Source organism: Marmota marmota, unplaced genomic scaffold (assembly GCF_001458135.2).
Source record: "Marmota marmota marmota unplaced genomic scaffold, marMar, whole genome shotgun sequence".
In the NCBI taxonomy this organism is placed as follows: Eukaryota; Metazoa; Chordata; class Mammalia; order Rodentia; family Sciuridae; genus Marmota; species Marmota marmota.
The window spans coordinates 14,833,563-14,846,121 of record NW_026000229.1 but is presented as its reverse complement, the minus strand read 5'-3'; the positions used below and the strand labels follow the sequence as shown (position 1 = coordinate 14,846,121).

Genomic DNA, 12,559 nt, shown 5'->3' with positions numbered 1-12,559 from the left:
TTTGTTGTTGTTGTTTTTGCCACTGAAACAAGCCTGTGCCTGTATAGTGAGTTCATGGGACAATCCACAAGCAGGGTCGCCTCATGAGAGGTAGCAATAGGGACAGTGCTTCTCCCCACTGCCTTATTGTCCCAGCCTGTGGGCATCCGTGGTGTCATCTGTAAAGCACGAACAGTATTGTTGCTGTGCCTTTTTCAAGGGTGTGGATGGGGAGGGGGACCAGATAATTTCCCCAGCCCTTGGATGTCAGATGTCATTCACACTCCATTGCTCAGAGCACCTTTATTAGGTGCCAGTCCCCAGTCCCCCAGAGGAAAGGCAAAGATGGGGCCCGTCCTGGTCACTTTCTGCAGTGTTCCTGTACCATGTAAGATGCTGTGACCCCTGAGAACTAAGACAGACTGAGGGAAGGCAATTTTTAGGTGCTTTGCTTTTTGTGGCTTTATATTGGTCTAAATAGAAGTCTGAGGCAGGAGATTTGCCAATAAAACTCAATTTGCATTTGAGAAATAAAAGGAAAATGGAGGTCTTGTCTCCGTCTTAATCATAAAACAAAGCTGGCCCTGAATCTTCCAGCTCTGGGGACCTGCAGGGTGGGAACTTGAAGCCCACTGCCATCTATCACACACTAGCCATCCTGAACCCCTTCCACACCCAGGCTGTCCCTAGCTGAACCCCCAAAGGGCCAGTTTTGTTCTCTGTGGCCTAGATTCACCAGGGAAGCCAGGGTTGGGTCCAGTTGGTGAGGTTCAGCCGTGAAAGCCTGAGATGAGGACCCAGGCTTAGCCTGACCCTAGAGCAGCCCCCAAGACCAGCGGGGTCCCGTGTACTAGAGAATTGCACGGTTCACTCAAGAGCTGCGCAGGGCCCTCCCCTCTCACAACTACCACCTCTTCCTGGGGACTGAGGTCCCCCGCTTCATTTTCTCACACAAATATCACGTTATTTCAGAATCTTTCCAGGGGCAGCAGTAAAAGCCAGGCTTTCCCACCCCAGGTGGTCTCTGAGTAAGAAAACAAACAAACATGCCCAGCATCTGACTTGCGATAAGACCAAGGAGGCCTTGGAATCAGAGCAAAGTTCAGAGGCTTTTGTTGCAGAAACTGGTTCCCTCTGGGAGCCTGGGCTGGTTTCACGAGCTGTTGGCCTCCCTCTGTCTCCTTCCCAGGCATTTCTCGCTCTTCACTCCTCTGCCCTCCCTGCCTCCTCCCACCTGGGTGCTTTCCCGCCCAGGGAGGCCGAGGGGCTTCCTTGCCCTGTGTCCTAGGTCCCTAAGCTGCTGGGGCTTCCTTTGGAATTTCTGGAGTAGTTTGATTGGTTGGCTCTGGGGTGGAGGTGACTCAGATTGCAGCCTCAGTCACCGGCCTCTGTGTGGCTCTTTGGATCTCAGCGGCTTGCAGAACCTGGCCAAAATGCCACACAGCCTGGGCCTGGAGAAGCTGGAGCAGCCCTGTGGGAGGGGAGCCATCTCAGGAGGGCAGGATGAGGCGCTGCAGGTAGAAGGCAGGCCCCAGGTGTCCTCTGGCTGGAGTGGCAGGGCTGGCGGGCTCCCGTGGAGGGGCCGCTGAACAAGAATGTGCGTTGGGGCCTGGGCAGAGCTTGCTTTGTGTCGGGGCTGCAGTACAAGTTCATCTTTTCAGGATTTGTGTGAATGCTGCATGAGATAAAAGAATGGAAACCTTACCCTCGGCAGCCAGGCCGACACTTTGTTCAATCAGAGCCCGCCAGGGTCAAGGCGCCAAGGCTGAAAGGAAGGCCTTTCCGCAGGGCCTCTCCTGTCTCTCCCTCTGAAGGAGTCCACTTACAGCCCAGCCAGCGACCGTCACTGTACCCTTGATGGCTCCTAGACCGCTCTGGGCAGCACCTCTGAGGGACACAGAAGAGCAGAGGGAGGGACGAAGCGCGATGAAGGGCCCAGGAAAAAGGGGCTGGCAGGTCCGTGGCTGCACTGCCCTGTGGCCTCCCGTGCTGGGGTCTGCCCTATGAATGGGGTGGCTCCCATCTCCTGGGGGACTCGTGAGGTTCTGAAGGGAGAGTGAACAGACAGCACCCAGCAACAGGCACCTCCCACCCTCCAGGGACACAGCCAGGGCCCGTGGCCTTTCCCAAGACCAGCGTTCTTTATTGGTGCACATCTAGAAAATGCTCATTTTTGTATTCTGAAGGGGTGGAATTTTTGAGTGTGAGAAACTAAACTTGAAAGCCCCAAAATGTATATGTTCACAGGGCTGCATGAGGGGTCACAGAGGGCATTTAGGGATTGGGGGTATTTGAAAAGCCCCAGGACCCTCCAGGAAGGTGGAAGGTATCAAGACGGCCAATGCTGAGGGCCCCCTATTTTGGGGGTGCTGGGGATCAAACCCAAAGCCTTGAGCCTACCAGACAAGTGCTGTACCACTGACTACACCCGCAGCCCAGAAGACCCCTCTTAATATCCCATCTTTGTGCGGCCCCCACGTGACAGTCTGGAGTTGGACATGGCTGGATGATTATAGCTTCGTGACCATAAAGTAACCCTTATGGCCTCTGGGATTTTGCAGCCCACAGGTAGCAGCCACAGGAGTAATGCAAAGGTCCCGGCTCTAAGCCTAACAGACAGGTGCTCAAGTCCTAGTTTTGCAACTTCCTAGCCAATGACTCTGGGCACGTTACCTGACCTTCGGGCCTCAGCTCCCTCATCTTGAAACGGATTGATGATAGGATGAGCAGTATGTTGACAAAGTGCATTTAAAGTGCGGTGTGATGGCTCATGCCTGTAATCCAGAGGCGTGGGAGGCTGAGGCAGGAAGATTGCAAGTTCAAAGCCAGCCTCAGCAACTTAGGGAGACCCTGTCTCCAAATAAAACATCTATTTTAAAAAGGGGGCTGGAGATGTGGCTCAGTGGTTAAATGCCCCCCAGGGTTCAATACCTGGTACGTATAAATAAATAAATAAATAAATAAATAAATAAATAGTGTGCTTCATGCTCTGCCTGGCCTTTGGTAAAGGTTTGTTAACTGTTGATGGGTTATTACATTATTCATATTTCTACTGTTATTTCTCCTTGATATTCAACTCCATTGGCACATCTTATCTTTGTGGGTGTTATTACCTAATGGGAATCCTCTTATGAACTGTACAGGCTGAGCCAGTCTATTATACAATTTGTGCAAATAATATAGAGAGATAAGTCTGCATGGTGGTAATAGCTATTAACTTACGGGGTGCTTATTTTAAGTCAGGCATTGTTTGATGCACTTAAAATTCATCCCAGTGCCCCAGTGAAGAAGCCACTGATTGCATCCTCATTTTGCAGTTTAGGAAACTGAGGCCCAGAGTGGTGAAGCCACCTGCCCAAGATTTCACAGCTGGCAAGCGCAGAGCTGAGACTCACAGGCAGGCAGAACCCATGCTCCCAATCCAGCCCTGTGTAGGAGACGCCCACTGGTCACAGATGTACTGCTCGTTTCCCCTGTGACCTTGGCAGCCACTTTACCTCTGGGGGCTTTAGTTTTTGCCCCTCAGCCACTGCACGTTCCTCCGCCCCCTGGCTGTCACTCTCTGTTCCCAGTCCCATCACACTCCCTGTCTTGGGAGTAGCACCCCCCAGCACAGCAGCTGAGGGCTGTCTGGATTGTGGCACCAGCGTAGTCCCCTGAGCCAGGCGTGGTGGCGCACGCCTCTAATCCCAGCAAATAGATAGGCCAAGGCCGGAGGATGGAAAGTTCAAGGCCAGCCCTGGCAATTTAGGGAGACCCTGTGTCAAAATCAAAAGGGCTGGGGATGGCGGTCGGGCAGAGCACCCTGGGTTCCATACCTGGCCCTGGGAGGCAAAAACAAGATCCCCGAGGTGGGCCCTGTGCAGGCAGCAGCGGTGGCCAGACCGCCCGTGATGTGATGACCGATTAGGAACTTCCTCTTGGAAGCCCAGCTTCCTCTAGGAGCCAGAGGTGCTGGGGCTTGGTGGGGGCGGGGAGGGTGGCTGGGAGCAAATGAGAGGAAACTCCTGTCAGCTGGGCCGCGTTTGGCCAGCGTTCAGCGGAGCGGCTCACTCTAAGCTGCTGACCATTAGCATGGCCCTGTGCACATGCCTCTCTCCCCGCTGCTGCAGCCCGGTGGGCAAACCACTGGTGTCCCCTCCCTTGACCAGCAAAGAAAGCTTCTAATTAATGCTGCGCCTCTCGGACTTGCTGGAAAGCCTGAAGCCATTTCTGCCACTCAAAACGACAAAGGAGGGCTAAGTGGAAACTCCTTTTCTCCTCTAGGTTTGATAACAAAAAGGACTTATCTAATGGGCAAACAAGGCTTTAAAGGGGTGTTAGGTTAACCAGATGCAGGGCCACGTAATTATTCCCAGGCCTGGGAGCCCCAGATGAAAAGCTGCCGGTTGGACAGGAACTTGAAGCCACAGGCATGACATGGGACAGAAGAAAGGAGTTTTCCAGGAAGACAGGAGGCCCCTCAGTTCAACCCTGTGAAAAGGGGAAGAGCAAGACCCAAGTTCCTATCTGGCACAACTACCAACTTGCTGATTGACCCTGGATAAGTCACTTAACCTCTCTGGTCATCTGAGAGCCCAAGTTTCTCTTCTCAGCTCTCTCTGGGGGATCTGCCTTTGTATTGGGCTCATTGATTTGTGGCAGACCAGGCCTATTCATCCGGCTCCAGGAGGGAGAGGGAGGTTGCTGTGGCCTAGGTAGTTATGAAGCAGCAGCTAAGACTTGGAGTGTGGTGGGCATGGGCCAGCCAGCCAGACCCTGGAGAGTAAGAGCGCACAGCCTGGCCTCCTGTGAGTGCTCTATGCCTCTGCACCTAGGGCTTTTCAAGACTGACCTGAGCACATTCCTGGTGTATTCAGAAGATGGCCAAGTTCCAGGGACGTCTGGCCAGAGGGGCAGGGGAAGCACAGGAAAGCTGGCTGCAGTGTGCCGAGGCTTCTGGAGCGAGCACGCAGCCCAGCCCACGGGGGAGCACGCAGGAACTCTCCTGCCCTTTGTTTTGACAGAAAACTGCTGATTCAAAGAAGCTGAAGGCTTTTCTTGGGACTTCAGCTCTCTGGCCTCCCTCAGGCTGCAGCCGATCCCCTTGGTGCCCCGGCACCCCCACAAAATTACATGGTGGGCTCTGGGCAGCCTTGATGGTCAGAGAGGCCAAGAGGAAGGCGTGCCAGCCATTGGAGGGGCTGGATTCTGTGCCGGGGACAAGGCCTATTGTTGGGGACAGGGCCTTCTGCCCTACACAGGCATCCACCACCCTCTGGTGGCAGGAATGTGGGTGCCACTGGGAGGGAACTGACGGTCCCCTGGCTGCCCAGAGCCCTGCTGAGGCCACTCTAGGACAGACCCAGGAACAATGAAATTCACAGCTGAGTGTTTAGGTCATGATTTCGTCCCCGAGTTCCCACTGTTCCAGCCAAGGTATCAAACACTGCCGTCACCCAGAAGGTTCTCTCATGCCCCTTCCCATCATCCCACTCCTCAGGGGTTTCACTGTTCGGACTCCTTTTTTCTCTTGCCCGTGCTGGGGCTGGAACCCAGGGCTAGGCAAGCGCTGTACCGCTGAGCTACACTGTCCTTGTTCTATCTCCATAGCTTGCTTTGCCCACCCAAGAATTTGATGTAGGTGGGAGCAGATACTAGCGCTCCTCTCGCTCACAGGATGCACTTGGGGCCATCCTCAGTGTGGCGTGTTTCACTAGTTTGTTCCTTTCTGTCGCTCAGTAGTGCTGGGGGCGGGGTGGCTGGGCCTCGTTTTGCTTATCCACCCTCCTGGTGATGGGCATCTGGACTGGCTCCTGGATGGGGGTTATGGCTGGAGCCGCTGTGAACATTTACTAAATCACAGGTATTTGGGGCTGCAAGTTCAAGTAATGAACTCATTGCTCAGAGGGGAAGACTGACGCCAGAGAAGGGAGGTGACTTGCTGGATCAGGGCCAGCATGCCTGCTGGACTTCTGACTCCCCAGACCCAGCGCCTGTCCTCTTCCCCACCAAGGTCTCCCAGCGGGACCTGGAGTCTGGCTGGGAACTAGGCCAGGCCGTGAGCAGGGGGTAGCGAGCCGGAGTTTCGGTCAGAGCTCGGTCATCTTTGATGTTGTTCACTCGGGTCTGACTCCCTGGTATTTATTTGCAATTAGAGAGCTGGTTCCTAATTAGGCTGATGGCTGTGGGAGATGGCGGGACCATCGCCTCAGAGCCACAGAGAAAAGGATCCTTCTGCAAGAGGCTGTCCCCTTGTGTCCTGAGTAGCAGCTCAGACAGACTATGGGCAAAAGACTTGGTGGATCTGTGGGGGAGGTGCTGGGGACGGGGGACACAGGAGTCCCTGCCTCTCACGTGCAACACGGCCGGGCGGTTGTCGGCTCACTTGTCCGGGCTGCACAGCTGGCCGGTGGTGACAGCCTAAGGTCTGTCTCAGTCTGAAACCTTTTGGCTCATGTGAGCAGGGTTAGAGGAGAACTCTAGAATCCGAAGTTCTGGTCCCTGCCCCCCCTTGCCATGTGTCATCAGGCAAGCCACTCTATACCCTCTCGGGGCACGAGGTCACTGGACTCCATTAGCGTTTCCCACAGACCAGCCTCAAAACTCAGTTTTCCTTGGTTCATGACAAAGAAAATTAAAATGAGGTAGAAAATAAGTCCACACAGGACAAAATGAAGCAGTGATAACCCTGTCATTTCAAACTCCCTGTTAAAATAGGGATTCAAGGGCTGGGGCTGGGGCTGAGCGGTAGAGCGCTTGCCTAGCTCATGTGAGGCCCTGGGTTTGATCCTCAGCACCACATAAAAAATAAATAAAATAAAGGTATTGTGTCCAACTACAACTAAAAAATAAATATCAAAAAATAAATAAAGTAGGATTCGTTTGTGGGGGCCCTAAGTGTTAGGACCCCCTAGATGAGACCATGTCAGGGACCCTCAAGCTCTGCAGTGGTACACACCTTCCAGGACCTAGACCATGAGAGCAGTCATGGTCACCGGTGGGGAAACTGAGGCTTAGAGAAGAGGAGGGACTTGCTCCGTGCACAGGCTGTAGGGTAGAGCCCACCCCAAAGGCTTTGCCTGGCACCTGGAGAAGGGCTCCTTCTCAGTATCCGACAGAGACCCAAGTCCTTGCCTAACACCTTCCACTGCCCCGGGCTTCCTGTGGGGTGGGGACAGTGTGCAGAGTGTACTTTGTGTCACCCCTCCATCTGTGTCAGCGGGTTCCCAGAGCACCCTTCCAGACAGATGCAGCCCCGAGGCAGACAGTGAAGACGGAGACCCCGCCTTTCCTACTTGGAGAGTGTGGGGGTCGCTGACCAGCAGCATGGTCACCTCTCAGGCCTGGGGAGGGGCTGAAGTTTAGATGCCCAGGAGGGAGAGGTCACAGCAGTCTTACCAGAGGTGACAGTCTGCCTCCAAGAATTTGGGAGCCTTGGCCAGGAGCCCAGTCCAATAAGGTGCCACCAGTCTGCTCAACCCAGGCCCCAGGTACCCGGGAGCCAGAAAGCTGGTCAGGCTGGACTCTCGGGTGGCCTAGTTATTCCTGTGAGGGGTGGGAGACCCAGAGGGGTGTTTGGCTGACTGGGGTGAGGGGAACTGAGAGGAGGGGGCCTTGAATTGAAAAGCTTTTGGGGAACTGAGAAGACAAAGTACCCACCCTCCCAGGCCTGTGACACCCCTTCACAGGCTGCTGTCGGACTCTGAACTGTCTGGGCAGAACTGGTGCGTTATGGTGGGTGGCCCTTGCAGAGCCTTCCTGAGAAGGAAAGGTAGAAGGAAGTAGTCAGGCCTCACTCCATGAGACGGTGGCGGAGTCCTGGGGAGGTAGGAGTGGTACACACCTCCAGGACCCAGACCGTGAGAGCAGTCGTGGTCACTGGTGGGGAAACTGAGGCCTACAGAAGAGGAGGGACTTGCTCTGTGCACAGGCTCCATGCACAAAACCTGCCTGGCGCCTGGACAAGGGCTCCCCTCCAAGGCTGGCTCCAGCGTTTCCTCCTGTGTTTCCCGGCCCACCTCCTCCCTTGCAAGTGGAGCTATCGTAAAGAAGGCCACAGCTCATAGAAGGTGCTGGGTGATGCCGGTTGCTGGTCCTGTCTCCCAGCATGCTCAGGGCACCTCTTCATTGCTGCCCCGCCTTGCTGAGTCTGGCACACTCACAGGACTCCTGCGGGTTGGTGAGCAGCGCTGGAGTTCAGGGCCAGGCTGACCTGCTACTGCTTTCTTGGCCCTTGTGCCAGAGAGGGCAATGGCTTGGGCATTAGAGCTCAGGATCTGGCTGTTCCTGGCTGCTCACCTGCTGAAGCTGGCCTAGTGTCCACAGCCTGGTCATCTATCAAGGCTTGAGCTGTCTCTGTGCCCCCTAGCTAAGGGGTGGGTCAGTTGAGGGCAAGGAGAAGGACCTTTCCTTTCCCTTCCTCACCATCAGCTGAAACCATGAGGGGCCTCCATGGAGACTCTGAGGCAAAATGATACAAATTTTGGGCCAGCATGGGGACTTGGATTCCCCAGCACACCTGGGGACCTGTGGCTGGCACCTTGGTGCCAAGCAGAGGGCAGCAGGGTGTGTGTGGCAGATGGACATTCCTGGGGTCTGCACCAAGCCCAAGGCCCCAGCAGAGCAGCCAGCCTACAGGAAGCCCCTCAGGCAGATAGTTTCCTGCTAGGTGGCCATGTGGGCCTCCTGGTATGTGAGGATATCAGGGGACCCTGTCACCCTGCTCCTCTGGGGATTTGAGGCAGTGCAGGGATGAAGGAAACAGAGCTGGCCTCATTCAGGCTCCCAAGGGAAGTTATCAGAAGTGTAATCCCTGCTACTAGGAGGCTGAGGCAGGAGGATCACAAGTTTAAGGCCAGCCTCTGCAATTTAACAAGGCCCTGTCTCAATAAAATAAAAAGGGATGAGGAGAGTGCTTGCCTAGCATGCACAAGGCCCTGAGTTTAATCCCTAGTACTATAAGAACAAAAACAGAAGTGTCTCCCTCAGGTTTGGTTGAACTTTGATCAGTTTCCCTTTGAGAAGCTGAGCCATAAAGTGCCCTGCTTTGTTCTTGCCAGGTTTCCAGCTGAATGTCTTCTTCCATACAAGGGCCCCCAGCCAGGGAGCAGGCATGGCAGGTCCTGTCACTTTGCTGGATAGTCATGGTCCATGAGCTCAAGGGAAAGACCAGATGACAGAGGCTTCAGAATCTGAGGGGCTGGCCACAGGTGGTAGTAGTAGGCCTGGGCATCCCTGCAGGACAGGACAGGCCTGTGTCTGGTTTTCACACGTACAAAGATGCCCCAAGTTGAAGTGGGACAGGGTTTCAGGAGCATCCAGGCCACCCCTTTGCCATGCAGTGGGGAAATTGAGGCCCAGAGAGGAGCAGCACACACCTCAGAGCTGAAAAGCTCTTGAGCCCTTGAGGAGTAGCTTTCTTTAGCACTTAGGGACCCTCCATGTCTGCTGTAGTTCTGGTGAAAACCTCCGTCTGTCTCTTGCCAAGAAAATCAGCTCAGGTGGAGTACGCAGTGGAGGAACTGGGAGGCTGAGATCAAGACTGGGAATGTCACTGCGACCTCGTCACTCTTCCTAGTTTTTGGAAATGGTATCTCACTATGTTGCCCAGGCTGGTCTGGAACTCCTGGATTCAGGTGATCCTCCTGCCTCAGTCCCCATGTGCTAGGACTTCCAGGCACCCTTATTATTATAACAAGGCCAGCACCGCATTCCACGCTGCAGGCTGAAAAGGTTCTCCACCCTGCCTTCTATGCTGAAGTCCCTTCAGGTGATCTCCACCCCCAAGAGTTTACCCCTACTCTATTCCCATGGCGGCCTGGATGAAGGGGTTCAAATCCTGGCCAAGCCTCACTAGTTGTGAGACCCTTGGGCAGGCTGTGGGTGTCATTTTCTGCAGACCAGGTGTCCTCACAGAGTCCAGAGTAAGAGGCATGGTGCACACACCTGGCAGGTGGAGGGTGCTCCTTTGAGTATGTGCAGATGTTTGTCTGTCTGTCCTGGTGGTGTGTCAAATGCTTGTGGGCAGGAGAGGGATGTGATTTGGGTTGTGCTGCACCCTGTAGGTTCGCAGCCTGTTTTCTCCTTTGCCTGAGGTTATGTATGTGTGACAGAGGGGAGGGGGGAGGGGGAGAAGACGTCCCCTCACTGTGTGCCAAATGTCCCGCGCCATGGCACACAGTAGGCGCTCACACAACTGCTGAACCCCTGAAACTTTACCTAGCCCCCTACTGTCCAGACACACCCCTGGTAACCCCCTGGTTACCACACCCCCCAGTAACCCCCCATACCCTGTGCTTGTCCAGCAGACGCCAGCATGTCTCCGGACGCCACCAAGCCGAGCCACTGGTGCAGCGTGGCGTACTGGGAGCACCGGACGCGTGTGGGCCGCCTCTACGCGGTGTACGACCAGGCCGTCAGCATCTTCTACGACCTACCTCAGGGCAGCGGCTTCTGCCTGGGCCAGCTCAACCTGGAGCAGCGCAGCGAGTCGGTGCGGCGCACGCGCAGCAAGATCGGCTTCGGGATCCTGCTCAGCAAGGAGCCCGACGGCGTGTGGGCCTACAACCGCGGCGAGCACCCAATCTTCGTCAACTCCCCGACGCTGGACGCGCCCGGCGCACGCGCCCTGGTGGTGCGCAAGGTGCCGCCCGGCTACTCCATCAAGGTGTTCGACTTCGAGCGCTCGGGGCTGCTGCAGCACGCGGCCGAGCCCGACGCCGCCGACGGCCCCTACGACCCCAACAGCGTGCGCATCAGCTTCGCCAAGGGCTGGGGGCCCTGCTACTCCCGGCAGTTCATCACCTCCTGTCCCTGCTGGCTGGAGATCCTGCTCAACAACCACAGATAGCGGCGGCCCCACCAGGGGCGAGCAGGAGGCCGGGCGCCGCCATCACTCACCTCGGGAGGGGCCGGCGCCCAGAGACGCGGCCCCACGGACGAACCCCCCCAAATATCATCTACCTAGATTTAATATAAAGTTTTATATATTATATGGAAATATATATTATACTTGTAATTATGGAGTCATTTTTACAATGTAATTATTTATGTATGGTGCAATGTGTGTATATGGACAAAACAAGAAAGACGCACTTTGGCTTATAATTCTTTCAATACAGATATATTTTCTTTCTTTTCCTCCTTCCTCTTCTTTATTTTGTTTTTGTGTTGTTTAAGAAAAATGATACAGCAGAACTAGGTGGAAAAGCCTGGGTTTGGTGTATGGCTTTTGAAATATTAATGCCCAGACAAAAAGCTCATAGCAGTCACTCGATGATAATAAAGTATTCACGTTCTAGTTTTTTTTTTTTTTTCAATTTTAAACTGTCTTGTTTTTACAAAGAGGGACACTCAGGGGTTCTGAGTGGCTTCTGACCCATCAGGCACTCTGAAACGACTTCAGAATTTACTGGATTAAAAGTAGAGGGAATAAATTGAAAAGGGAGGAAGGATAATACTCTTAAGTGAACCAGAGAAGGGTCTGTTCCTTCCTGCCCTTGGCTGTGGTAGATCCCCTGGATAGGGACCCAGGCAGGGAAAGACAGTATAGTGCTGGCTACCCTGTGTGACGGAGGGGGCTCCTGCCTTGGCCTGAAGGAACTCTGAGTCCGATGGGGGAGGCTCAGGTCCGTGCCTCCCATCTCAGAGCTGGGCAGGAACCAGAAGACACTATTTTTCACCACTCTGGGGAAATAGCCAGAGGAAATAAGACCAAGACACATTTACCACCTTGTATAACCGCTTTGGAACCCCATGGCAAGGCTCCTCTTGGGGTCTCACAGGCTATCCTATCACCACCACCACCACCACCACCACAGATGAGCTCAGAATCTGTCCATCCCCAGCTCAGCTGTGTTAATGATTTATGTGGTGGATGGTGTGTTTCATTCAACTTCATAGAAGGGGAATATTGAGGTTCTGGTAGGATGAGTGACTAGCTTATGAGTCAAATGAAGCCTGCAATTTCCATCTAATTGTAGGACCCGAGCCATCTCATTATATCAGTATTTTTTTCTCCAGAACATTCTTTTTTCTTTTTTGGATACCAGAGATTGAACCCTGGGGGTACTTAACCACTGAGCCACGTCCCCAGCCCATTTTTTATTTTTTTCCTTTGAGACAGAGTCTCAACTGAGCTGTTTAGAACCTCACTAAATTGCTGAAGCTAGTTTTGAACTTGTCATCCTCCTGCCTCAGTTTCCCAAACCCCTGGGATTGCAGGCATGAGCCACCAGGCCCAGCTCCAGAATACCCTTAAAAGAAGGCCTTGCTGGCCAAATAGCTACAGGAAACATTCCATTGTATGCCTTCTTTCTTGAAGGTTTATATTAACGTGAAGTGCTCTGAGAAGTCCTGTGTATTATCTCTTTGCTATATAATAAATCATCCCCCAATTCAGTAGATTAACACAACTAACATTAACTCCCACAGTTTCTGCAGGTCAGGAATTAGGAGCAGTTTAGCCAAGTGGTCCTGGCTCAGTGAGCTTGCGGTCATGCCAGGAATGTGGATATCTAAGATTTGACTGGGTCTGGGGTCCTATTCCAAGCCCAGTCACGTGGCAGTTGGCAAGGGGTCTCAGGTCCTCTCCATGCTG

The 12,559-nt window shown here is 53.9% G+C and overlaps 1 protein-coding gene across 4 annotated transcripts in view; it reads left to right on the top strand.

Moving 5' to 3' along the window:
* Positions 1 to 11,260, top strand: part of Smad6 (SMAD family member 6) — a 73,830-nt gene extending 62,570 nt beyond the window's left edge. For 2 of the 4 annotated variants that reach the window (XM_015480506.1, XM_015480504.1), the window contains one exon: positions 10,269 to 11,260. In XM_015480506.1, the coding sequence (XP_015335992.1) occupies positions 10,269 to 10,810 (542 nt within the window). In that variant the 3' untranslated portion in view covers positions 10,811 to 11,260. Of the gene's footprint in view, positions 1 to 10,265 lie in introns of all 4 variants that reach the window. The other 2 variants (XM_015480505.1, XM_015480503.1) reach the window with 1 other exon arrangement.
* The last annotated feature ends 1,299 nt before the right edge of the window (positions 11,261 to 12,559 follow it).